This window comes from Panthera leo, chromosome B4, assembly GCF_018350215.1.
Source record: "Panthera leo isolate Ple1 chromosome B4, P.leo_Ple1_pat1.1, whole genome shotgun sequence".
Taxonomy (NCBI): Eukaryota; Metazoa; Chordata; class Mammalia; order Carnivora; family Felidae; genus Panthera; species Panthera leo.
In genome coordinates, this window is record NC_056685.1 from 80,220,851 (window position 1) to 80,247,677 (window position 26,827).

Consider the following 26,827-nt stretch of genomic DNA (forward strand, 5'->3'; position numbering starts at 1 on the left):
GGTTCCCGGGAAGGGCTGAGTCTGAGGGCAGGAAGTCTGGTCGTGGGCTGATATAGGGTGGGGGATGCCTCAGTCCTCTGGGGAGGGATGGAGCCTGGGATGGGTGTGACACCTGGGTCCTCTCCGGAGTGACAGGCTGGGCAGGGTCGGGGTGGGGGGAGTGCAGAGAATGTTAAGGTCCTTTGTTTCTTTGACTTTGGAGCAGGATGCCTGGGGGCTGGGTTTCAGGGATGAAAAGTGGGGCTGAAGATGGGTCCCAGGTTGATCTCTGGCTGGGGTTCAAATGCCTAGGTCCTCAGGGAAGGTCTGCATGAAGAGAGTTGCAATCAATGCAAAGAGGTGGAAAAAGAAGCTTGCCACTGAAATGATTTATTAGGGCAATCAGAAGATGATAGAGGATCCAGAATTGAGGCTCAACCCTGTAGAGAGGACCTGAATTGGGGTGGGGATGGGAGCACCCATCAGGCATCAGGGTCTGAACCCAGGGCATTCACCAAGGTGAGTGTGGATTGTAGAGGACTAGTGTGTGTGGTGAGGTGGAGGGGAGGATGGAGAATAGGGACGAATGTATGGGCTGGGGAGTGTCGGGGGGGGGGGAGTACAGGACACTGGATGTATTTTAAGGACCATCAGGGGACTCGATTAGAGGTGGGCAACTGGGACCCCAGCATGAGGCTGGAGTCTGGGAGTCTGTGAAGTGTCTGGAGAAGATGCAGCTGCCACAGCCTGGACCTGTCTGTACCTGCCCCTAGAGGGAGGGCGCCAGGAGGACTTCCCAGAATGCCACACGGCCAGCTTCAGGCCAGCCCCCGCGCCAGAGGGAAAGGAGGTGTAACTGGGAAGTAGAACGCTTGGGATATAAGGAGGGTGGAGGCAGGGAGGAAGAGGTTGGTAGAAGGGTGTTGAGACTGGGGTCTTGGAACAGTCAGGGAAGGGGACTGGGGACTGGCATTCCTGGGTTCAGCAGGGGAGTTGGGACTAGATGGCTAATTAAGGTACGAGAACTTCAAATTCCTGATTCTGAGCTTCAGCAGTCTCTTGCCTTTACCCCACTGATCTGGTTTGACAGAAAGATGTTCCAGCTCAAGGGCAAGAGAATGCTGGGGATTCCAATGCCTTGGTCTTGTTCTGATCCAGAGGCCCAGAGATGTCAGGGGACTGTGGCCTTGCTGCCCAACTGTGGCCTTGGGGGAGAATGTAGGGTCTCTGAGCCAATCAGAGGAGGTCTTGTTACTCCAGCTCCAACCTGCCACCATGTTGTTCAACTCTAGTGTCACAAAGCCTGCTTCTCCCCAGGCCCTGTTATCTAGCCTCCCCCCACCCCACCCCTCACACCTTTCCTTTTCTCTTCCCGTTCTTTCTCCTCCTTGGTGAACTCAGAAAAAAACAGAGTCAGCATCAGGTGTGGTTGATTGGTGATACAGACCCCTTTGCCCTCTGATTTGTCCACCATCCCACGCTGTCTCCAGGGACTCTGAGTTAGGGAGGTCACAGAAGAGACCTCTCAGAAGAGGGGTTGCTTAGCTTACCAAGGTGAGGCAGCTGGCTGGAGGGCGGGGTGACCTTGCAGGCAGCTGGGGGTGGGGGCAGTGTGCGGGGTGAATTCATTATTGATGAGCCCTGCACCCCGGGCTACTAATGAGCCCAGGCTGGTTGCTCTAATTGATGTCAAGAAACTTGAGACCCCCAGATCAGCTTCCCGCCTGCCAGCTGCCTCTCCTGAGTCCCCTCCCCCTCCCTGTACCCCCAGCTGCTGTTCCCTTCCCAGGGCCTCCTTTCCATCGAGACACACAAACAGATAAGGATAGGGCTCAGGCCTCCTAGCCCCCTACCCTCATGTCCCTCTGGATCACTCAAGTCTCAGGATGAGGGGCAGACATTCTCTGGAAGGGCTGGGAGCTTTGGAAGGGAAACAGACCAGAGCCTGAGAATTACAGTTCAGGGGCAGAAAGCCTGGTGCTAGATTACAACTGCGGCATTTCTGAGCCCAAGGAATTCCTTCCTTACGTTGTGCACCCTCACGAGAGACCTTGTCACTCTCTGAGACTCAAAGGTACAGGCACTACACAGACACACCCATGACCCAGCTGAGTGGTCACAGTTCACTTCCCCTCCTCATTTCCTCCTGCTGATGGTGTAAGAAATCTCAGATCTGCCCCCTGGAATTTGGATGATGCCAATCCCAGCCCTCCGCCAAGAAGGGGAGTATGAGATTTCCTTCCTTGAGAATTCCCAGTGTCTTGTTATGCTTCAGCTGCAATCCTTGGAAATACTGGGTAGCTCTTGGCCTCACTAGGTCTCTTCCTCCTTATCAGTCCCTCTTCATTTATGGGTTCTGGGAAGAAGTTCTAGGGTACAGAATTATCAAGAAGTCACGGATTAGAGTGTGCAGCAGCCTTGGTCTCCCAGGAGAGATATTTTTAAGGTGACGTAGGCACTGCTAGGCAGGAGCTTAAGTTAAAAAGAATAACCCCGGCGATGGGGAAAGAGAACGAGATGGACTTCACGCACTCTCCATCCCCCAAATTCCCACAAATTTGTGGCTATGCTGCCCTCTGGTGGCTGAATTCTGGTCTAGCATGACATGGACATCTGCCTCCGATAATCCATTAGAATTTCTTCACCCCTCTCCTTCCTCTTGTGGCACATTAGGACAGGCCTTGAAAAGACAGAGGACCCAGAGGGGCACCCTTACTTTGATTTCTCTTCAAAGACCTAAACCATGTTGGTTAAGAATGAGGGCTTTCACAGTCAGACAAGGCTAAATTCGACTATGCTCTCGCACTCACTGGGTGACCTTGGGAAAGTTATATAACCTCTCTGGACGTCAATTTTCCCTCATGTAAATGGGGTTAATTGTACCCACTTCACAGGATTATGGATAGAGAAACGAAATGAGATAAGGTATGCAAACTATTTAACACCCTCTCTACCTACCAGTATACAATAAGCAGTGAAAGCAAAACAAAACAAAACAAAAACCTAACTGGCTTTCTTCTGATTTAGTTTTGTGGCTTTTTCTCTCAAGCCATTTCATTATTCTGATTTAGGGAAGCCCAGGTGAGCATTCTGGACCATCGTCCTCCACCTTCAACTTGGACCTCCCCCTTTGCACTCTTCCCTAGTGCTCAAACCCAAAAAGAAGGAATTCTTTCCCTTCTCTCCGCGAGGCGCTGGGAACCAGATCTGGTGGAGCTGGGTGACGGGCAGAGGAGTCAAGTCCTCCATTCACCCCTTCCATCATCACATCATCTCTTTCACCTGAGAGAAGGGAACCCAAAAAGTGGTTCTATAGTTCCTGGGGGTCATACTCCTGGCTCCCAGTGGAAAAAAGCTGTGAAAAACAGACATTTCCTATCCACTGAGCCATCTGGTTCCAGGATGGGCTTGGAAAGAGTGGGGTAGGACACAAATTCCGGCTCTGGTCAGTGGGGGCACCGGGCCGGGTTTATTGCACTTGCAACAGAGTTTAAATAAGTCCCGGATGTCCGGAGCTGAGGTGAGGGGGGGTTGGGCAGGGAGAGAAGGGGCAGCGTCAGTGCAGCTGGTGGGCAGAACCCAAATCCTGCAGGCCCAGGACAGTGGGCTCCCCTTTTTCTGGGGGACTGGGAGGGCCTGCGTCTGGCCAGGCTGAGGTTCCAGATCTGTTGCCATCATGGCCCCTTCAGGGTCCTGGGCAATTCCTGACTTCTTCTGAGTCAGAGGTGGATTGGGCCTCCAGGCCCAGGTCTGGAACAGGCTCAAATGTAGTCCTGGATCGGCTTGGTTAGGTTCCCAATGTCTGAGTCTGAGTCCCAGATCAACCCCAGGCCCCAGGTTCGATCTGGCCCCATTAAAGTTCTGAGTCCCCTTGGAGCTGGTTCTGAGCCAGCATTGATCCTCGTTTGGGATCTGTCCTGAGCTGGGCCTGGGGCACCATCCACGGTTAGTGTTTCCTTGTCGGCCCACTGGGGTGGGGGCTGTCCAGAGCTTCCAGGTCTCACTCCCCAGGTTCCAGGTTCTTAGCTGGGGGGCTTCCTGTGGATCTCTGGCAAGGCTGAGAATAGATCTTTGCAGGCTGGAGCTGGACAGTAAGTCCTGGTGGCACATCTAGCCCAGATAACTGGGACTGGATTCCCCAGGTCTGGTTCCAAGTTGTTTTCAGGAAACTCTCTCCAAAATGCAAAAGCTGCAGGGAGGCTGGGGCCTCTATCCCTGGATCTGAGTTCCCCTCTCCATGAGGAGGGCATGTGTAAACGAGGGTCCTTCACAGTGCATGGGGGGAGGGGATCCCCAGCTCCTCACCTCCCGGCTCTGGCCCTTCAAGTATGTCTCTGGGCTGGGGAGAGGAGCTTCTCCCTGGCCCTCAGCACCTTCAGGAAGCGCCCAGCCCCCTCCCTGTCAGTAGACTGAGGGTGGGGGGACTGGGCCTTGAGGCTTGGGAGTCTGGGACTGGGAGGAGTCAGGCATCAGAGGTGGCTGGTGGCTTGAGTTGAGCTTTTTCCATGGCGGTGCCGTATGGGAGGGAGCGTTTGAAGAATCCGAGCTAATGAGAGGGGGGAAGAAGGGAGAGTTTAGATATTCTGGCTTCCATTTCTCCCCAGATCTTATCCTAAGCAGAAATGAAGGTGATTCTAGTGCTTCTAATCTCCCCATCTTGGGAAAGTGGCCTAAATTCCTGGCTGTTAAGACTCCCTCTCCAGGGGTGCCTGGGTGGCTCAGTCAGTTAAGTGTCCGACTTTTTTTTTTTTTAGTTTGAGAGAGAGAGGTCACAAGTGAGCAAGGGGCAAAGAAAGAGAGAAGCAGGACTCACGGGGGCTCGAGCTCACCCAGTGTGGGACTGGAACTCATGAACTGTGAGATCACGACGTGAGCCGAAGTTGGATGCTTAATGACCGAGCCACCCAGGTGCCCCAAATGTCCGACTCTTGATTTTGGCTCAGGTCATGATCTCACAATTTGTGAGTTCGAGCCCCGCACTGGGTTCCATGCTGACAGTGTGTACGGCTTGGGATTCTCTCTCTTCTTCTCTCTGGCCCTCCCCCATGCGCGTGTGCACTCTCTCCCTCTCTCTTTCTCAAAATAAATAAATAAGTAAACATTAAGAAAAAAAAAAAAAAAAAGACTATCTCTCCAGTAGGTCCAATGGGCCAGGAGGGCTAATGCTGGGAGTGCTTTTGGTATACAGGGTTCGTTCATCAGTGCTGTGAAATTGCCCCCAGTTAGGCCAGGGCTGGTGAATAGTTTTGAATTCAAGATCCAAGTCTGACTGCTTAATAGTAGCTGCCTCTTGAGAAGGATTCTAAGGCCACTTCTAGGGTATAGTCAAGTGGTGATGGCTGCCATTAGTTTTTGTAGGAAGTGATATCACAAATGCCACATATTTGCCACTTGTGAGTAACATTGCTTTTTTAAGTCCAGGCAAGCTTAGCAGCTTGGGTCAAGAGACTCTTTCTGAGCTAGCGGTTTAGAAGGGAAGGATCCGACAGGCAGGGTCAGGATGGCATGCCTGTGGCCAGGGCAGAGGTAGGGGCACGTGGCTGGAGAACTGGTCTGGAGATAGATGCTTGGGACTACGTTGGGTTAAGGGCAGAACCTGACGAAAGGGCGGCCAAGTCACGGGTAGGATGTGGCTGACCTTGTAGAGGATGTAGATGAGCAGACCTAGGAGCAGGAGGCCAATGAGGATGGCTAGGATAATGATCCACAATGGGACACCGTGGCTGCCTTCTGCCTTGGTCCACTGCACAGCCGTGGCCACCTAGGAAGCAAGTCAGGAGAGGTCACTGAAGGGTCCTTAGTTCTCCCCACCCTACGCTTGGCTGCCACTTGCCATCGGACCAAGACCCACCTCTTACCTCCCATGTTGGCCTAACACAATTCTGGACGTTATAAAGTTTAAATTCCTCAAAGGTGCGTCATTGTCTCTTACTTTTGGGTCTTCACCCCTGCTGACTCCCCTCCCCAGAGAATATACCTTTCCTGACTAATTAGCTTGGTAGTTCCTGTTTATTCTTCAGGTCTCGGCTGAAACATCACTTCCTCCAGGAAGCCTTTCCTGACCCTGCAAGACTGCATTTCACTGTCCCCGTGATGTGTTCCCTTAAATATCCTGGCACTTGTCACACTGTGTTCTCATTGCCCACTCGACTGTGAACTCCAGGAGTGAAGATACTCTGTCCATCTTGCTAATCGTTATATCTCCAGGATCCAGCCCAGGCTCTGGCACCTAGTAATGCTCAATAAACATATTTTACAATAACGAGGCCGGCCCCCACCCACGTCCCTGTTTTAGTGCCAGGCCCAGTACTCCAAGCCCTGGTGTCCTTGGCCCAGACCTCTGGCCCAGGTTCACCTGAAGTTCCTTTCGGGGAAGCTGCTGAGGCAGGATTCGGTAAGGCATCTTCAGGGCTTCATACACGGCTTCACACTGCAGGCTGAATGGCTGGTGCTCCCGCTGTGGGTGGGGACAAGGTGTTCGGGGAAGCCCCCCTTAGGATCTAGAGGACACAGGGGCTTCCCCATGATCTGGCTCAGGTTGTGATCTTTCCTATTTTGGACCCATTCTCTCCTGAATATCTGTGTTCCTTATATGAGATAACAGATGTGTAATTAAATAGGTGTAACTAAATAATGTATAATTAGATGATGGCATGTTCGATAAAAAGGTTTTTTGAGGGGCGCCTGGGTGGCTCAGTTGGTTGAGTGTCTGGCTTTGGCTCAGGTCATGATCTCACGGTTTGTGGGTTTGAGCCCTGCTTTGGGCTCTGTGCTGACAGCTCAGAGCTTGGAGCCTGTTTTGGATTCTGTGTCTCCCTCTCTCTCTGCTCCTCCCCCACTCATGCTCTGTCTCTTTCTCTGTCTCGCTCTCAAAAATAAATAAACATTAAAAAATATATATATATATTTTAAAGTTTTTTGAATCATTGATAGGGTTAAGCAGCCAGGACACTGCCTGGCCCACAGCGTTTGCTCAGTAAATAACTGCTCTTTACTATTCCTACATCTGCTTGTCTCTCCACTATGGATTCATCTTCCATCTCTGTTGTTTTTATCATTCTCTGCATGCTGGTCTCTCTCCAGTTCTCCCTCCTCTGAACGGGCCCGGAGAGGGAAGCTGTCACTCCCAGTGTGGCCACCAGGTGGCACAAAGGACACACAGCCCAGTCTAGAGGGTGAGGGATGGGAGTGGGAGTGCCTGGGTCCCATTCACCAAAGGAGTTGGCTTAAGCACTAGGGAAAGGGAGGGGAAGATCAGGAGGCTCTGAAGGTCAAGGGTCAGGGCTGAGGTAAGGCTCCCTCACTTGCAGGAAGGTCTTGGCCCACACTCGAAAATGCAGTTGCAGACTTCTGCTCTCTTGCCGGTGCAGTGGCTCGAGCTCACAACGCAGCCTAAAACACTCTGCCTCGGGGCATTTCTGGGAAGAAAGGAGAGACTTGAATGTGGAGTTCTGCCCTTCTGGTGGCTCTGAGAACCCAAGTCCCAGTGTGACTTACCAAGATCTGAGGTCCTGAGGAGGCAGGGCTCCGGCCTGGAGCTTCCCGTCTCTGTAGCAGGTGGTGCTGGGAACCCTCAGGATCCAACTGGAAGAAGAAAGAGACCATTAGGGACCACTCTTGCCCCATCACAGTGTTGAAGTCAGCCAGCACCTGGGTTCCAGAGCAGCTTCAACCTATGTTTTTTTTCAATCTGTTCTTTTCGTCCATCCAGTGACCATCTCCTATGGCAAGGCAGCAAGCTCGGTGTTGAAATACAGACACGAACTAAACTTGGTCCTTGGAGTTTACAAGATGTGTAAGTAAATAGTTAGGTTCCCATCCCTGCCTCAGGGCCTTTGCACTGGCTGTTCTCTGCTTGGAATGCTCTTTCCTGAGTCTTCACAAGCAGGTTCATCCTTGTCTTTGAGGCCTCAGTTCAACTGTTACCTTCTCAAGAGATTTTCCCTGATGACTTCATTAAAAGGCTCTGGTCCCCTAGCCTTTCCATGTTAACATTGCATGTCGATTACTTTTCAGTACCTGTTAATCTTTCCCTTTTTAATGTAATGTAATATAATGTAAATGTAATTTTTTAAAATGTTTATTCATTTTTGAGAGAGAGAGAGTGTTAGTTGTGGAGGGGCAGAGAGACGGGGGTGGGGGGCATAGAGAGCCCGATGTGAGGCTTGAACTCACGAACCCTGATATCATGGCCTGAGCTGAAGTCGGGTGCTCAACTGACTGAGCCACCCAGGCGCCCCTCCCTTTTTCATTTTATTTATTTATTTATTTATTTATTTATTTATTTATTTAATTTTAATTGTCTATTACCTTCTACTAAAATGTAAGCTCCATGAGAGTGGGGGCCTTGTTAGTTTTGTTCGGTGAGATATTTCCTGAGCCTATAACAGTGTTCAGTGTAGACATTCATTTAATTAAATGTTGCCAATGGGTAAACAAACTTTAAACCAGGCATTAGGGCCCAGGGAAACAGGTCTGAAGGGGCCTTCCCAGAGAAGGTGGGACAGAGATGGGCCCTAGAGGTATGCCTGGGCCGGAAGGAAGGGAAGGATATTCTAGGCTGTGTATAAAATGGTCTTTTTCCCTCCCACAGCCTTGAGGTGTCTGTGGTCCTTCTGCCCCTTGTTCAGTGACCTCGGTCCTAAGCTTCAGGCACATCCTTGTTCTTCCAGGCCTCCAGGGACCTTCTTCAACCCCCCTAACCTTGGTCCCTCTCCCCATGCCAGTCTCCAGGCCTCTCACCTCCAGGCCCTGTGAGTTGGGGGGGTGACTGGTGGTGCAGTTACCAAGTCCTGTAACCCTGGTCATGTAGAGAAGTTGCTGACCTTCCAGAGCCTGGGGACAGCTGAGTTCCAGCACACCCCGGCTAATGGAGCTGGGGCCCAAGTTGATGAGCTGAGGAGAGGAGAACACAATCATCCTGAGAAGGAAGGGAAGGCTTCTGCCCTATTGAGACCCTGGGACACTACGGCCCGCCTTCCCCTCCTGCATGTCTCCCACCTCGGAAGTGAAGGAGGAGATCAACAGGTAGAGACAAAATCCTCTCCAGCCAACACTCTTGGAGATGGATCCATCCTTCCCTTCCAAGTCACTTAACTGGCTGGTCTCTCCTCTGGCTTTCCCTCACAAGGAACCTGTCCAGGCCTTTGCCTATCCCTCCCCCTCCCTCCTCTCTTCTCTTCAGTCCCTCTCTCTAGTCCCAGCCATCAGTCACTTACAGTGAGTGGCTCCCCTTTCCCTGTCATTCATTCTGGTCCCACCCCTCCACTCCCAGCAGCCTGCCCCGAACCAGCCCAGTGCCTCCCTGCCCCCGCCTTGACCGTCCCTCACCTCATAGACGTGGTGGACAGCAGGACCCACATCTCCCTCCTCCTGAGGCTGGTCTCGGGGATGCCAGTCGCTCACTGGGAATAGCACTGCCTCAGGTTTGGAGACACTAAAGAGGAGGGTGGTTTAGAGGACAGTGGAAGGGATTCCATATGCACCCTTTCCTAGAAGTATCTCCCCTCCCAGAAAGGCCCCATTTTTGCCCTGGGGGAATTTACCCGTTAAGGGAGACCTGGGCCTGAGCCTCCACTGAGAGCCTGAAGGAAACCACTTCGCTTTGGGAGTTGTTGAGATTCTTGCTGTGGGATGGAGGAGAGACTGAGGCAGTGCTGGAGCCCAGCTAAGGAGAATGCCCCCTGCACCAGGCCCCGCCCCCTGCACCAGGCCCCGCCCCACCGGCCCCACTGGTTCCCTACCTGAGAATCTGGAAGTCAAACTGGATGGTTTTCTTTGTGTCCCGGAGATGAGGGACTGTGAACCGCAGCCCCCCCCAGATCTGCGGGACAAGGAGGGAGGACAAAGGACCCTGTCAGACTGGGCATTTGCCTCACCCCAGTTCCAGCCCCCTTCCCTATTCCACAGCTGTGCTCTGGAAAGGCTGGTCACTGTCTTCTCAGATCTTCACTCCTGTGCCAGACTTACACTGGCTCCTGCCTTCATGGGGTTGCCCAGGTCACACACCAGCAGGCGGCTCTGGTTCACAGCAAAGTAGTCACAGCTCAGGCTGGAGAAGTTCTGGAGGTGGGGTGGGTATAGGTAAAGCTTTGGTGCCCCTCTGACGGGGTCTCCTCCCAAACCCTGCCTCAGAATCCCCTCTCACCCCTGGGTTTCTGACGAGTCCTGAGTACTCAGCCTCTGGAGGGGCTGTGACCCGAAGCTCGGCCTCATAGGCGCCGCCCTCACCCACGTTCTGGGCGTGGAAAGTTAGGTTCAGGGAGTTCTTGTCACCCAGGTACACGTGGTTCTGCTCCCTGGAGGGGGAACACGGGGCAAAGGACACTGGGAAATTAATCCCCAAATCAGGACAATGAACCATAACAATAATAAATAATAATAATAACAGATACCATTTACTGCGTTCCAACTCTATGGCCAGAAGTAGGCCAGATGTTTTATGTAGATTATTTCATTTAGTCCTTCCAAAAAGGCAGAGAAATGGATGCTATTATTCCCACTATACAGATGAAGAAGCTGAAGCTCAGAGAAGTTGAGTGACTTCCTAAGGTCACACAGCTTGCTAGTATGTCCCTATTCTACCTTTTCAGGTGCCAAGTGCTTCCAAATACCACATGTTCTGCTATGCGACCCTGGCATCTTGGAATCCCCCAGCTTGCTGTTGGCTTTCACTTACCCAAACACTTCCAGCTGTAGGTCTGGCACACAGATATTGTCTTCTCCACAGTCCAGCAGGATCTGAGCCTGGGGAGCAGGTTAGCCTTGAGAGGCGGACTTTAGACCTCCTCCTGGGCTGAAGGCTCCCCGCTCCAGGGCACTGCCCCAAGGTGCCCAGGTCTCTTTCCTCCCGGGTCTCATTGCTCCCCCATCTCCTCACCTTGTCCTCGATGCGGCTCTTGCTCTGGTAATGTAAGACTGGCCGGAGGCCATGGCTGTCCACAGGGGCTTGGGGGTCCAGGGAGAAGTTAAGGGCGATATGAATTGGGGAGAGCTTGTCTCGGAATTCTGACTCGTTCTGGGGGTGGGGAAGAGGGTTCGCTGTGTCAGGAGGCATTGGGGACTTGGTGGCCCTGCTCCTCAGCCTCTCACATGTCTCTTGGCCCATGCAGGGCCCTCAAGAATCCAGGTGCCCAAACTTGACCATCCACTTTGTTTCTGAGGCCCTGACAGCCTGCTTCCCAGTTCCTCTGACAGAAGGGCCCCTTTCCTTGCCCCCAAAATCCTAAGCCTCTCATTGGACTCTCCTAATCTCTCTCTCTCTTTTTTTTTTTTCCAAGAGGGGCCCCAGTTCTCTGTGACGCCCTCCCCAGGCCAGTCTGTTCTCCGCCCTTGGGCCATACCCTGAGGTAGATCTTCATCTCTCTGCAGTCCTCCCGTGCCCCGTTCTGGATGAGTAGGGTCTGGGTCAGGGTCGCCTGTCTGGAGGCCAGGAACAGTGCCCGCCGTACTCCCCCCTTCTGCTTCTGCCAGTCCAACTGGAGTTCTACTGTGAAGCCTGCAGCCAGGAACATATGTTCAGGAGAATCTGTCTTTCCCTCCTAACCTATTCAGAGAGAAGGGAGGTGCCAAGGTCCCCTCCCCCTCCTCCCCACCCCCTATCCCAAGGCCTAAGAGATTCAGACAGTCTCTCTCACCAATGGAGTCAGGAACATGTTTTCCAGAAGCATTGAGGCAGAAGCTAAGGTTGATGCTGGAGGAAGACCAAGAGGAAAGCTGGTGAACGGGCACCCTAGCCTCCAGCTCCCCCCTAGAAAGACCCAGACTGGGGCACCTCCTTTCGTCCCCTACCACAGACTTGGTTTCTCTGCCCACGTCCAAGCCCAGACTGAGGTATTCCAGACTCAGTCTCTGTAATCTCCTGGGCCCCTGCTCACCAAGCCACAGGGTTCCCCTCCAAGCTGCAGCTACGCTCCTCTGGGTTGAACATGGCAGGGAAGATGGTGAGGGAGGCACTGGTAGAGACGATGGGGCGACCCCTGCCAAGAGTGGATATGGGGTCAAGAGAACTAAGACTCCTCTGGAACCCTGGGCACAGGAAGCTGATGCCCAAGCCCCGGGAAGCCAGTGGCCTTTGTACACTTTCCCAGCCTTAGCCCGTCTGAGAAGTTCCCCAGTTCCCACTTCTCCCCTGGAATTCATACCTGTACACCACAGCCTTGTCCACACCAAAGGACCCCACGATCAGATCTGCAAGAAGTCCAGAAACTACCCCTTACAGCGAGCCCCACATTAAGGTCCTCCTTTCCTAACCCTCTCTAGTGTCATTGCTCAAAGGAGGCCGAGGCGAGGGGACAGCACCACCTGGTGGCATTATCCTAGAACTGCACCCAGGAGCTTAGGAAAATGCAGAAGTGGGGGTAAGGGTCCGGGACCAGGAGAGTTCTCAGGTGAGAGGGGCCTGGGACACTACTCACCAGGGTATCCGTTGCCATCCAGATCTCGGCCTCCTCGAAGGGCAGAGCCAAAGAAGTTCGGCGTGTGGCCGGCTGCCCACAGGGGCAGCAGAACCTGGGAAGGCTTAGAGCCTAGCCCCGCTGGGCCCCCAGGGAATATAAACACCACTCCCTGCTGGGTGTCTCCACCAAAGGGAGCTCCAATCGCTACATCTGCAAGACACAGAACACACACTAGTCTGGAGGCCAGGAATCCAAGAATCCAAATCTCTACCACCAGATCCCAGAACCCAGGAGTGGGTTTTTTTTTGTTTTTTTTGTTTTTTTTTTTCCATCTGTCATTCCCAGTTTTCCAATCTCTTCAAGCCCCAAGACCTAGACAGTGGGGTTAAAGTCAACACACCTCCTAGGGAAGTCACTGGGGGGTCTGGGTATCTTAGCTGACAGCCGGCCTCTCCCCAAACCTCTTCTGACTCAGGCTCCAGACTCCTCCTCAGCTCCTGGGACCTCTGGTGCTTACCATTGTAGCCATCCTGGTCCAGGTCCCCCAGGGGCGTCAAGGAGCTGCCAAATCGGCCAAACTCATCATGGCCAGTGAGGGTGAGGGTGGGGGTGGGCTCCATGCCAGCCGGGTTCTGCAGGTAGATGTAGACCCTGCCCACTTCCTGAGGCCGCCCATCAGCTGTCCGTTCCATGAGCAGAGGCGCCCCCACCAGCAAGTCGTCCAGCCTGAGGGAAGGGGAAAAGCTAGGCACCCTGATACCCTGCCTTGCCACCTCCCCAGTCCCAGTGCCAGGACATCTTAGGCCTCCTGGATCCCAGGCTCTTGCCCACCGAAGTGAGAAGACTTGAGATCTTGTGGTCTTTTAGCTCTCAGCTCTCTCCTTGCTCCTGAGCAAGGAGATGACAGCACAGGAGGAGAACCCAGAGCAAAAGCCTGGAGAAAAACTCTCCTTGGATTTTTCTGTCCTACCCCCCGCTCTTCGGTCTTGGATCTGGGAAGGGCATCGTAGTATGCCCTCTTCCCACTACTCACCCATCCCCGTTGACGTCTGTGGCAGCCACTGCATAGCCGAAGTAGGACGCCATCTGGGGTGGGGGTGGACACAGAGGCAGCACTGGGTCAGAAGTAGGAGGTCACTCAACAGGATCAGCAGGGACTGTGGCTGGGGAGGTCAGAGACTCCAGGGAGCCTGGGCTCACTGGCTTACGCCTGGGACTTGGTTGGCAGAGGGCCAGGCTGGGTTGTGTGTGGGGGGTGTCCTCACCTGTTCCCCTGAGAAGTTGTAGAGGGATCGGATGTCCGAGCCATTGAGGATGGTGACCTGGGGATGATGAGATATACCCATTGGTCCCGGACTCCCAGACCATCCCACGGGTAGAGAACAAACAGGTACAGGATATTCAGGGGGAAGGCATTTGCTGGAGACACAGACCGCTTGTTTGTTAATTCCCTCCTGACTTTGCTCTCACACCCCCATCTCTTTGCCAGGAAGCTCCACCACAAGGCACCCTCACTATTTTTCTCCATCACTTATCAACTACTGACAGAAGTTACGTTTGTCTGTCTGTTGTCCATCTCTACCCACTAGAATAGAAGACCAGCGGGGGCAGGAGTTTGGTTTTGTCCTTTGCTTTCTCCCCAGAGCCTGAAGTCGTGCTTGGTGAGCAGCAGACAGTAATTATTAGTTGAACGACTGAATGCACCCTGAGACCTCAGGCATCCCTCATCCTTCAGGCCTCCCAAACCACAAACAGCTCATGTCTCCCTTTGGTCTCCCCTCAGTGACTGGCCCCACCAGTCCCCTGGTCGCTTGGCTCCTTGCCCCCTTCCCCACTCTCGCTGCTCCTACTCTGGGGTGAGTCCTCTCCCAGACTGCTGGACGGCCCCCCGGCTCTCTTCCTGCCTCCATCACCCTGCCCCGACTGCCGCAGTCAGACTGATGGTCCCAGAGTGGATCCAGGAGGGGCACTTCTGGCTTGGAAACCCAGAGTGATTCCCTGCAGCCGCTGCCCAAATTCTCAACTTCTTGACTGGTCCTCTGATGGATGCCCTTCTCCCTGGGGAATCTGGCCCCAACTAATCTGTTTTTCCTCAACCTTTCCTTATTCCCTTCATGCTCAGTCAGCCCACGAGTCTGCTACAATGGCCTGACTTTTTTCCTTTTCTGCCATGCTCCTGTCTAGGATGCCCTCTTGCCACATCTCCACAGATCCTTCATAGAACCTTCTCTGATCCTTTGCCACTACGTGGATGGAACTAGAGGGTGTTATGTGAAGGGAAATTAGTCAGAGAAAGACAAATATCATACGACTTCACTTATATGGGGGACAAAACAGATGAACACAAAGGAAGGAAAGCAAAAATAATATAAAGACAGGGAGGGGGACAAAAGAGACTCTTAAATATGGAGAACCAACAGAGAGTTCCTGGAGGGTTTGTGGGAGGGGGGATGGGCTAAATGGGCAAGGGGCATTAAGGAATCCACTCCTGAAATCATTGTTGCACTAGATGCTAACTAATTTGGATGTACCTTAAAAAGGAAAAGCAAAGAAAAAAAAGAAGAACCTTCTCCGATCCATTCCTGCCCTAGAAAAGTAGGCTATTCCTTCCTCTTAACTGCTATATCCTCTTAACTGCTTTTCTGAAACTTCTCATCGTGCAGAAAGAACGCTGACTTTGGACCAAGACGGATCTAGTTTCAAATCTCTCTCCAGCCCCTTACTAACTGGGTGATCTTAAACCACTTACTTGGTCTCAGAGCCTCAGCTTTCTCACATGGAAAATGTGTATGGTATTATCTACCCCCAGAAGCTTGTTGTGAAGAATACACATCATGAGAGGACAGAGCCTGACGCAGCGGCGAGATCGTGTATAGTAGATACACCTTGGATTATAATTGTATGTGTGTCTTATCTTACATACTTGATTAGAAGCACCTTACGAGATGGGGTATGGTGTCTTTTTCATCTTCTTATCTTTGACCTGGCCTTCATAAATGTTGTTAATTGAATGAACTCCTATGGCCGTCTTATCTGTGTCCTTTCTAAAGCGCTTGTCACGATCTAATAATAACAGCTACCAATTGTACACTGCCTCGTAGTTCACTAAGAACTTTCACAGGCGTTATCTCATTTCATCCTTACAAGAGCCTCGTGAGGTCAGAACTATTATTATCCCATTCTACAGAGAAGAATGAGGCTCAGAGAGGCTAAGTAGGTCTGGGGATTTTGTGGAATGCAGCGGGGGGTATATGAATAAATAACAGAATGACTCATTCAGAGTAAACGCCAGTACTTGAACCCAGGTCTGCCGCCAGAGCCCGTGTTCTGATCCGCTTTTTGAACCCTCACAAACTGCCATGCATGGTTCTTTGAGATTAACCAGGGGAGGGGAAGGGGAGAGAGGGAGGGAAGGTCAAGTTGGGTCTTACATAACCATAAGTGAGGTTCCCTTTGGGCACGCCAGCGACAAAGTCTGCAAAGGAAGAGAAAGTTGTGGGCTAAGGGAGGGTAAAAGGAAATCTGACCAGCATGGTGTCTGGGTTCCTGTGGCCCTAGGTCCTGGGTCTCCATTCGTCCCCTCCCTTGGCCCCCGTCTGGAGACACACTCACCTTCTGTGTCATCACCACTGAATTCACCCACAGCCACAGAGTATCCTGGGGGACAGGATGGGTGGATATTAGTATTCCTGGGGGGACCCCTCTGCTGTCGCCCATCCTTCAGTTCCTTCCCCAACCCTACTGGGCCTTCCTACACAGCCTGCACACAAGTGGGGCAGGGGGACAAAGGATGCCCGAATGGAAGAAGAGAGGTGGGGGGGGGTGCAGGGGTTGGGACAAGACCACCGGAGGTTCTTCCCCCCTATTTCCTCCCTGGGGCTCGCTCACCCAGGTAGCTGTCATCGTAGATGGAACTGGCCTGGCGGGTCTGCAGCTGCCCCTGAACCAAGTTGATCAGGTACTCGGGGTAATAGGATTCGGCAATCTGTTCTTGGGTGGCCGACAGGATCTGGCCTGGGGAAGGGGGTGAGGAGCTGGACGGACGGAGGAGGAGGGTGGCAGGGAGGGGGGCGCCGGGAACTGACTGGGTGGGATTGCAGAAGTCTGGTTCCAGGAAGGGAAGCTTGTGGAGGGTGGTGGAAAAGGGTACAAAAGTTTCAAGGAAGGGAGAGGAAAATCTGGACAGGGAGGGAAGAGGGAAGGATGGTGACCTCAGACTGGAAGAAGGATGAGAGGCTGTGTGCCAGGGGACTAAGGGACAGCAGAGGAAGGACTTACCTTGCCAGAAGTAGCTCCCTGGTCCACCCAGGACCACGCGCCCAGTCTGTGGAGGGAAGGAGAGGAGTCCACATCTGGTCCTGACCCCCCTGGGACATCACCCACAGCTGCATCTCTCCCAGCCCACACTCTTACCTTGGTGAACTCAGCACTGAAGCCCCCTTGGCAGTAACCCTGTCCTGCGGCCCAGCTGAAATCTGTGAGGGGAGAAGGTGGTGGGAAGGAGCCCGGCACAGACGGGTCACACAGGAAAGGAGAGAGAGCTGAACCAGAGAAAGGATCTCCCTGGACCAGACAGTGATCAGAAAGGCTAAGCGGGGTGGGGAATCACAGGGAGGAGGCAGACACAGGGCACATGCCCCCTCTTGCCCTACCTGAGCGGCAAGGTGCATACTCCAGAATTCGGGTGAAATTGTCCGTGGAGAGGTAGCAGGTACCCACGGGATCATTCAGCGGCTCCTTCTCTGTGCGCCAGCTATATAGAGGAGCACAGGCCTGGCGGGGCCCAGGAGGAGGGGGCTTCAGGTGAGTCCAACAGGGCTTCCCCCACTCCCTCAGGCCTCTGCTCCATTCCCCTGGTCACACCACACCACACCACTAAGAGCCACTGTCAGCCTGCTGGGCCCTCACCAAAATGGAGGAGCCGTGGGCTCGAACCGTCGCTCCAAACCACTGCAAGGACTTGTACTCCACAGGCTCCTCTCCCTCTGGGCTGGGCAGTAATGACTCCAGGAGTCGAGAGCCTTGGAGAAGTGAGAAAAGGGAGTCATGCCGGGCTGTGGATGGCTGAGCCCTAGAGCGGCCCCCACTCTCAGTCTGGGGGTGCCCGGGCACTTGCAAGCCCTGAGCTCCATGACTCACTGGGAGGAGTGGGGAGGGGGTTTCAGAGTCTGCTTTGTGTAGCCTGACTCACCCTTTCCCTGACACGTGTGCATCCATGGGTGCACACACAGAACCTAGCGTTTCTAGAGTTGCTGTCCCCTGGTGCCCCTGCCTCCTCACCCAGCTGGGACAGGGACGCTTGAAGTGATGTGGGGCCACGGGGGTGGTAAGTAAGAATGGCTGTTTCCCGAGAGGGCAGTCCCTCTGGCTATGCTTCTCTGTACCTGAGTCGGTGTCTCTAACAGCACCTTGTCCCATCCCTTCTTTCTCACAATTCTGGCTCTTTCTCACAATTCTGGATCTCTGTTCCCTTATGTCTCTCTCCCAGCATCTGTCTATCTCTCCAAGCCCTGTCTCTGCTCTCTATAGTACGGTTTTTTTCTTTCCTTTGATTCTCATCTGTCTTTCAGATTTAAAAACAAAAGTGGCGGGGCGGTCAGGGAGCCTGGGTGGCTCAGTCCGTTGAATGGTGGAGTGCATCTGACTCTTGATAACGGTTTGGGTCGCGATCACACAGTTCATGGGATCGAGTCCTGCATTGGGCTCTGGGCTGTCAGCAGAGAATGCTTGCGATCCTCTCTCTCCCTCTCTCTGCCCCTACCCTGCTCTCTGTCTCTTTCTCTCTCTCGCAAAATAAATAAATAACTAAACTTAAAAAAAAAAAAAAAATGAATGTGTTTCATGATCTTATCCCTGTCCCTGCCATCGTCTCCGTGTTTTTATCTCTCTTTTCGTCCCTTTACCCCAGTCTTTATCTCTGGAGCCAGACTGTTCAAGTTCATGGCCTTGCTCCACTATTTACTAGCTGACTTTGGACAAGGGACTTAACCTCCATTTTGTCATCTATAAAATGGGGCTAATACCTCACATGATACTGAAAGGATTAAGTGAATTAAGTGAGTTAAGATATGCCGGGCGCTCAGGACTGTACCTGGCACAGAGCAAGTGCTCTTGAAGCGTGCGTTAGCTGTTATTGTTTATCTTTCCATCTGTATCCCTCCCAGCCATCTCTGCATCTACTCTGGGCCTTGAGGTCCCCGAGGGCAGTGGTTGCATCATGTTTCAGTCCCTTGCAGCACCAGCACGGTGCCTGGCGTGCACTGTCACTTAGTCAGTGCTTAGTTAAACGGACTGAAAAGTCTGTGTGACTCTCCCTGTCTTTGTGTTACTGCCCTGGCCTCCCAGAGTTGTGGGTGATTCAGGGGAAATGAGAGCCACATGTTTCTGAATCATGCCCGCCCTCCTTGGGCTGGGCTGGACTGGGAACATGGTGTGAGTGCCACGGGAGTCGCTGCACAGCTTCTACACTGAGCTGGAGCACCAGAGCCTGGAGGGAACGTGGCCGTGGAACTGGACAGGCTCCACCCCTCCCTCAAGGCACCCTTCGGCCCGCCCCCAAGCCGCAGTACCACCCCCAGTCCCTTCCTGAGCTTCCCCGCCTACCAAGGAGGTTTACCTTTACTGTCAAATTCAACGGGGGTGCAGTGTACCGGGCTGGTGCCCCAGGGACAGAGGTAGACGGCACCACCCTGCAGCACTCCCGGCTGGCTGGTGTTGGCTTTGGGAGCTCCCACCAGCACGCTGACCCTGTGGAGGCGAAAGGAGAGGCGGTTCAGAGTGACTCCTTCTCCAGTCCCCCCAGGCCTCTGGGCCAGGGGCTGGCCGGGGGTGGGGTAGATGCCCCCTGGGTTGTATTTATATCTCAGAAGATGCCACAGATGCCAGAGGCACAGGCTGGAGTCAGGCGGTCCCCATGTGGCGCTGTCACTAACACAACAACCACCCCCCTCCACCACCTTCCCTTGTTATTAAAGAGAGGAGGAAGCGGAGTCAGTTCTGAGAAAGGAATAGGGGCGCCAGAGGCCCCGAACCCCATCTTCTCCATCTCCACTCTGGAGCTGCCGGCATCGGATATGCAGCCCCTGGAGCTCCAGGGTCCTCTCATCCTCTCACCTAGCCTCTACCCTCTTGTCCCAAGCCAAAGTCCTTCCCTGGGCCAAGACCCAGGCATCGGGCTGCCCAGCCCTGGGGTGTGTAGGAGGAAAATGTGAGTCTTGGGAATCAGTCAGTAGAAGTGGAGAGTGGAGCTTGGAGGATGGTGAGGACAGATTCCCCTGGGCTCTGGGGTAGAGCTCCCCATCTTGGCTGGGTTTCTGTTCAGCCCCTGAACCCCTTTCCCGCACACCATCGCTAGGAATCTGAATTCAAATCTTGCTCTCCTGGGGTGTTAGCTCTGAACACGGTGCTTCGAGATGATGAGGAGAAAGTTGCCTTTGCTGGGGGTCCTATGTAATGGGGTGGTCAGAGTTAAGGTCCTGGGCAATCTTCTCACCTTCCACTCTGCCTCTATCATTGTCTTTGAGGTCCCTTGTCTCCAAGGTCTCCATGCAGCCATCAGCCCTCTTGATTTTCTCCTCCAAGGTCTCCCACAAGGACTGCATCTAGCAGCTGGGGGCAACTGGACCTGGCCCCTGGGCCGGTGTCCCTGCCAGTCTGGCCTCAACTCTCCTCCCATACCTTCCTCAGACACTGCTTCTCAATCTCTCTGTCCTTCTGCCCTTATGATTACTTGCTTTCCTCGTTTTGGTTTTTTAATCCTCTCTCTTGATCTCAAATCTTGTGTTCTTCATCTCTACTGGTTTCTGGCCCCCTTCAGCTTTCAACATTCCCGGTGTCATCCCTTCCCTGATATTTGGGTATGTTCCCTAGCTTTTCTTACCAGGAAAGAGCCCGAGTGGGTTAGTATGGTAGAGGTCCCAAAAGCTAGGGGTGTCTTCCAAGAGGACCAGGAAGGGTAGGGGTGAGTGGGGTGGGGTTCAAGAGGAATAATGGATGGAAGCAACGAGGGGGCAGGACCATGGTACTGAAGGGGGAAATGAGGAGTGGGCAGGGAGGAAGGGAGGATGAGAACAGAGGAGGGAGAAGGCAGGGTCCAGAGGAACAGGAGGGGGGCCAGAGAGGAGAGTTCCTGGAGTGAAGGGGGGTGGGGTGCGAGCCCTGGTTACCCTAGGGACAGGAAATGTTTACTGCCTGTGGCTTCCTGTCTGTTTCCAACCTCTCACTTCTCCGTTTGTCTCCCACCCGCAGGGCCCCACCCCTCTCACTCAGGCATTACATCCAGTTGAGGGGGGTGGGAGCTGGCGAGTTGGAAGGCAGGGACCCAGTCAGCTGCCAGACCCACAGCTTGGTGGCAGGCAGAGAGTGAGTGCATTGTCCCGGGGCTGGGTGAGGAGAGAGGGGTGCAAGCCTCTCTTAGTAGGGGCAGCCCCAGAGAATAGCTATGATACAGGAGGCAGTGAAAAGAGCACTGGACCATGAGTCAGGAGTTCTGGGTCAGGCACCAGCTCAGTGTGGACTTGGGCAATATCCTTTCCCTTCTCTCTCCGGGTGAAGAGGTTGAACAGGTTGTCTTGAAGTCTCTTGGAGCTCCAACACTCCCTTTCCAGGACAGCACAGGGCTGCAGCCAAAGGACCCTGCTCCCACTCCCAGTTTTCCCACACCCCTTGCTCTTGGGAAGCAGCTGAGCCTGAGTGCTCCTGGGCTGGCTTGTGGAAGAAGCTTGGAGCCTGGCAGGGTTAGAAGGCGAGAAAGACCTTACAAAGCCTGGGAAGCCCACAGGCTCGTGAGCCAGGGGTGTGTACATTGTAGTTGTGTGAGGGTTCAGGAGATGTGGTGTGCACGCAAGGGACACAGACTCAGATGCCCGTCCCCACCCCATGACTTATACCTGCGGGTGCAGTGGCCCTTCCATCCCAATAAACAGTGCCCTCTCCCACGTGCCAAGCAAAGTGCCTGGTGTCAGGGTAGGCACATCACCGAGCTTATCGCTGTTCTCCCTCTCCTAGTCCTTGCTTCCTAAATCTGGCAACAGTTGGGCCCTCTTAGGGGTCCACGAAGGTAACAGTGGAGCGTCCTTGCGCTATTTTCAATATTTCAGAAAGCCTAACGGAAATCATGCATTTACCTGATAAGGTGGCTGGGCTAGTTAAAACCTCAAGGGTATCTGCTTTGGGCTATAATTATATCAACTGATGTGGGGAAGCTGGTTATATCTCAAATTGGTTGAAAGCTCTGATTGGCGGCTACAGATATCTTCTTGTTCTAACTTCTAGTTGATAAAAAAAAAAAAAAGACAACAGGGAAAAGGAATTAATTATTCCTTATTAAATGCAGTTTGGCAGATAAACTCTTCCAAAATGCCGAATTCAAGGGAAGAAATCATTGCCATCATTTCTTTTGAAACCTCAGATCCCTGAAATTCTAGAGTTGGTTCTCGGAGACACGGATCACCACAGCTGCAAGGCACCAGAGAGAGCATCCACTGGGTTGAAGACTTCCTTGCAGATGCCTTCCTTGCAGACTTCCTGCCACATGACATTTGAGGAGGCCAGTTTGGTCCTGACAGTCCTCCCCATCTTCTTTTAGAGCAACCTCTTTTTCCTGTTTTATACAGAATGCCCTGGAAAGATATTGTTTGATTTTAAACAAAAATACAGAAAAAACTTGTTGTGGTTTGTTTGTTTGTTTGTTTGTTTTTTGAGAGAGAGAGAGAGAGAGAGCGCGAGCACACTCAAACAGGGGTGGGGAAGAGGGTGAGGGAGAGAATCTTAAGCAGTTTCCATACCCAGCACGGAGCCCGATGTGGAGCTCAATCTCACCAACTGTGAGATCATGACCTGGGCCAAAATCAAGAGTCGGACGCTTAACCGACTGAGCCACCCAAGTGCCCCCAAGAAAAAACTTTAATTACAAGATTGCTGACCTAGTCCCATGTTCTCATTTTACCAAGGAAGTTAGGGAACATGGCCAAGGTCACTCGGAATCCTTCCTGACATAAGAACCAGAAGCCACGAATCCTCATTCCTAGGCCAAGGTTCTGGTCTACCCTGTTGCCAATTTACCCCCTTCTCTCCCCTCTACTATCTCCCCAGCCAGGCTTCTGATTAACCAGGTTCCTGTTCAATACATGGTTACTGTTTGACTCTGTTGGCCTGGCAAGATTGGGGGCGGGGAGTGTCAAGTGGATCAGGGCCCAGCTCCTGTAGGTCCTATAGCAGCCCTGGCCAGGCCCCAGGAGGACATCTACATCCCCCAGTGTGTTCTCAAGAGATATGTCCGGCTGCTTGGTGAGGAAGAGTTGTGGCAGTACCAGAAGAGAAAGAGAGCTGGGTTAAGGCTGAGCATCTTTCCAGCTGGTGACCTGGGCCAAGTCACTTCTTTCTAAGCTTTGGATTCGCTCCCTATAAAATGATGGATTGCCCTTGAATGGTCCCTAAGCCAATTTCTATAATTCCTGAAGCATCGGCTTTATATGTGCATATAAAATGGGGTAATAGCGTTTCCTCTAAGGCAAAGATTTTTGTAACCATCCGATGGAAAAATTGATATGACAGTGTGAAGGAATGTGAGGGACCATTATTACGACCACTACTATAAACAAATACTAGAAGCGAGTAAGAGATTGGGGGCGGGCGGGGGGGGGGGGGGGTAGTTAGACAAAGAACTAGGTGATATCCAAGGAGGAGAAAACCAGAAAACAGAAAGCAACCCTGTAAAAATCATGCCTCCTGTGTACTGATCACCTTCTATGGACCAGGTGCCTTTTGTATATATTGTCTCATTTAGTTCTCAGAACAGGCTCATAAATTAGGTGTCTGATTCTCGTGAAAACACTACGAAACAAACACAGAGCTTAAGTAACTCGCCCTAGGCCACACAAAGAACAAGTGGTGGGGCCAGGACGCACGCCCAGCTCTGCCTGACTTAAAGCTTGGCCCTTTCCTGCCACATAAACCTCTCTTGTGCTCACCCTGCCCTTTGATGCTGTTTCAGGGTTCCTGTGAGAGGGGTTGTAGGGGGAACAAGAACACTGAGGCCCTCCGTCTCCAGGATGATGGCCCCAGGTGGGGGCTGTGTTTGTCACCACTGGGCAGGAAGGGGTTGCAGGCCCAGCTGTGGAGGGAGGGAGGTCACTGGGGAGGTGGATTGTTCAGAGCCCTATTCTAAGGGTGTATTGTAAGAGAAAATGAGAGGGGAGGAGTGCAAGCTGGACACCTGGGTTCTCTTGGGAGGAGAGATGAGCAGGAGGGGGTGGGGGAGGATGAGAAAGCGGGGTCCCGGTTTGGAAGACTGCTTTTAGGGCCTGTAGGATCAGGCCAGGGGCCAGACAGACACCTAGGGAATGGGAGTGTGGGAAAGTCCAGATGTTTTAAAGGAGTGTTGGGAAAAGGGAGATGACACTTTAGCTAGGTGGGGGTGGGGTACGAGCGAGGTTAAGAGCCAGACAACTGGATTTACCCTGATATGGGGGAGGATCCCATCCCCTCCCTGCCGGGTCTTCTCTATTCCATTAGGGTTGTGGTAAGCAGTTTGAGGGGGCCTGGGGGAGGCCAGGCCTGGCAGAGACTCCAGGCCAGGGTGATGCAATGGGGTTTGGGCAGGAGGCCAGGGGGGGTGGGGTGGGGGTTGGGTGGGGACCTTGAATAGCGCAGAACCAACAGCTGGGGCCTAATCATCTTTCTTTTTTCCCATCCCCACGTTCGTTCTCCAGACAAAGAAGAAATTTGTGTGCCCCCCCCCCATTGAATTAGCTAGATTAACCCCTTTCCTCCAAAAATTAAAGAAAACACATAGAGATCAGTTAACTGTATCCTATATAAAAACAGCTCACCTCTGACAGAACTGCTATCAAACCCTGAGACATTGGGGTTGGGGTGGTGGTGGCGGGGACCAGTGGAAAGCTCAGAGCCCAGAGACTGAGAAGAAGGAGGATTTCCCAGTTAGTGTGGAGGATCAGGAATCTGGCACCTGGGAGTCCCTGGCCGGGCCCAGGGGCAGCTAGCTACCTTCTCCTCCTCCTTCCCAACCCCCCACATTTAAACAAACACTCCTGTTCCCATGTTGCCTCAGCTCTAACTCCGGTTTCCCTAAGTCTATGGGCTCCCCACTTTCCAGGCGGTCAGGTCCGGTCTGCTTGTCACCCTGCTGAGCTGGGAATGAGGACCCTCCTTTGAGACTTCTCCAGTCCTTGATGTCCTATGTTATGACGCTCTGGGGCCCAGCGAGCCCGCGTCTCCCCAGCTTCCGACCCCAGCCCTGGAGTCCGGTCTCAGTCCAGCTCCAGACTACAGGCTACAGGAAATCGGCATTTCTCTTCCTCCCAAGAGCTAGAGGAAGAGGGAAACCGCCCACCCCCCTTCACGCGCGCACACACACCCCTCCCGACACATCCGAGCACCCGCCCTTGGCCGAGCCCGCCACAGCGCCGGCGCCCCCAGTGCCCGGGTCCCGGGACTCTCCTCAAGTTCCCGGGTCCCCTCGTCTGAACGGAGATTGGGGGTGGTGGGCGGAGTAGGAGCCCGAGGAGAAAGGGGAGGGAGCCGCCATCCCCCTCCCGGGTCTTTCCTAGTCTGAGCGGAGGGGGAGGGGAGGATGGGGCTGGTCCCCATTTAACCTCCGGACCCCCTCAGTCTCAGACTCCCCTCTTACTACACACAGCTCATTCTACCACGACCCGTCCTCCCTCCGCACAATGGCCCTCAGGAGTCCTGAGGTCCCGCAGGGCTCCAAAAAGCCCTTCCCGGCCTCCGCGCCCCCTCTCCGCCCTCATCCGCCCCGGGTCCCCGCAGCTCACAGATCTCAGCCAGAGACCCGCTGCTCTCCATTCGTGCGTCCTCCTTTTCCTTGGCCCCGAGACCCTTGCCCAGACCTCTCCAGCTTCCAGTTTCGTGTCTTCTCCCCACCCCACACATGTCTCCCCACTGTTCTCAAACTCCAGGCGCCCAGCTCCACGCCGGCCACTGTCCCCTCCCTACTCCCGCGCGGGCCCCCAACTCTGGCGCGGGCCCCCAACTCCAGCCCTAGTCCTTCCAAACTCCGCCTCTCAGACTCAAGCCTTGGTCCCCTCCAGACTCCAGCCGCGCCCCCAGTCTCCAGCCCCCCACCCTCCCAGCCCCCATCCCGCCACTAACCCTCCTCACTCACCCGTCCGTCCCCGGCCGGTAAAACTCCACCGAGAAGCCGAAGAAGGAGCCCGGGGGCCCAGAGAGCACAGCTGGGCCCTCCGCGTCTAAATTGAAGCCCCCGACCCTGGGTGGCGGCGGCAGCAGCAGCAGCAGCAGCAGCAGCGGCGGCAGCAGCAGCAGCAGCGGGGGTCGGCGCCGGGGGCCCCAGCGCAGTTGCACGGCGTGGAGAGGGAACCCTGGTGCCCGTCTCCCCATAGCGCCCGCTCTTCCCTGTCCTGGGGCCACCGACCCGGAGCCGCTTCCTAAACCTCCCAGAGGCGAATGACTCAACGCGGGGAGGAGTTTGCCAAACTCCCGGCTGAGCCCTCCCCCCGCCGGCCGGGGGGGCGAGAGGGGGGGCATTCCTGGGTCCTTGGAACGCTGAGCCCGCGCCCCCCACCCCGAAGGGGCGTGGGGGGGGCCGCACCTCTCCACTCCCCTTTCCTTAGCCCCAGCTGGAGGCCGGTTGTCTGGACTGGGTCAGACTGGGCGGGTTTGGGTTTCCCCCCTCCTTCTCTCTGCTTTCCCCTCCTTCCTCCCCCCTCCTTTCCAGATGTACAACGTAAACGCTCGGAAAAGGAGTCGGAAAAAGGGAGCGGAGAATTTCCTAATGAGGAAAGGAATCACCTCTAAAGGGAGGAGGGAGCCTGTATATGTGTGTGGGGGGGTCTCCCTCATTCCTTCAGGGAGGAGACTTTGGGGTCTAAAGAGACAGGAGACACCTCTGGCATCTAGCCAACTGGGATTCCCCTTGCCTTCCCGGGCCACTGGGTGCCTGGGTTCCTGCCAGCTGGATTTGAGACTCAGGAGTTGAGGTTCAGAGTGCTCCCTGGCAGCCTGATCTGATGGGGGACCTACCGGGGCTCCTCGAGTACTGACGCTGCCTCACCCCCTCCTCCAAGCTGCTAGAATTGAAAACCCAGGAGTTGGGGATCACTCACCAGGAAGATTCTACTTCAGGACACCCCCTTCTTGGTTGTAGGGTATGGAAACCTCTTTTGAGACCCTCCTCAGAAACTGGCAGTTGACCAAGAGCCTGGGAGTGGTTGGGAGGGGGGTGCTTTGGGCCCCTCAGTGACTTCTTGATCAAACTGGCCTGAAGAATTGTAGAATGGGGTGGGGTGGTTGGTGGTGGTGGTAGCGTCTTGCAAACGCACCCAACCTTTAGGTTCTGGAAGCTGGAACCCAGAACCCATTATCCCCGGATCCCCTGTGAATATAGAGGAAGAGACTCTTTCTCAAGGGAAGGCAGTGACCCCCTGCCCACCCCTTCCCCCAGCCCTGGC

General features: G+C 53.9%; 1 protein-coding gene across 1 annotated transcript; it reads right to left on the bottom strand.

The window, feature by feature from the left end:
- Window positions 1-3,402: 3,402 nt before the first annotated feature.
- On the bottom strand, window positions 3,403-25,860 carry ITGA5 (integrin subunit alpha 5). Its single transcript, XM_042946734.1, has 30 exons — window positions 25,522-25,860; window positions 18,994-19,124; window positions 17,286-17,398; window positions 17,030-17,150; window positions 16,791-16,852; window positions 16,656-16,701; window positions 16,266-16,391; window positions 15,990-16,034; window positions 15,809-15,852; window positions 13,643-13,699; window positions 13,411-13,463; window positions 12,895-13,103; window positions 12,396-12,587; window positions 12,123-12,168; window positions 11,856-11,957; window positions 11,616-11,671; window positions 11,322-11,476; window positions 10,859-10,996; window positions 10,658-10,725; window positions 10,127-10,277; window positions 9,949-10,041; window positions 9,723-9,802; window positions 9,525-9,605; window positions 9,310-9,415; window positions 8,722-8,874; window positions 7,477-7,563; window positions 7,284-7,397; window positions 6,335-6,436; window positions 5,618-5,740; window positions 3,403-4,525 (listed from the first exon to the last, which is right to left on the bottom strand). The coding sequence occupies exons 1-30, from the start codon at window positions 25,755-25,757 to the stop codon at window positions 4,442-4,444; spliced, it is 3,174 nt and encodes a 1,057-aa protein (XP_042802668.1). The 5' UTR covers window positions 25,758-25,860; the 3' UTR covers window positions 3,403-4,441.
- Window positions 25,861-26,827: the final 967 nt, after the last annotated feature.

Coding starts and splice junctions, on each gene's coding strand:
- ITGA5 (XM_042946734.1), bottom strand. CDS start 25,757: ATGGGGAGACGGGCACCAGGGTTCCCTCTCCACGCCGTGCAACTGCGC. Junction 16,853..17,029: donor GTATGCACCTTGCCGCTCAG/GTAGGGCAAGAG, acceptor CTCCCCTCACAG/ATTTCAGCTGGGCCGCAGGA. Junction 12,588..12,894: donor GGACCAGGATGGCTACAATG/GTAAGCACCAGA, acceptor TGTGTCTTGCAG/ATGTAGCGATTGGAGCTCCC.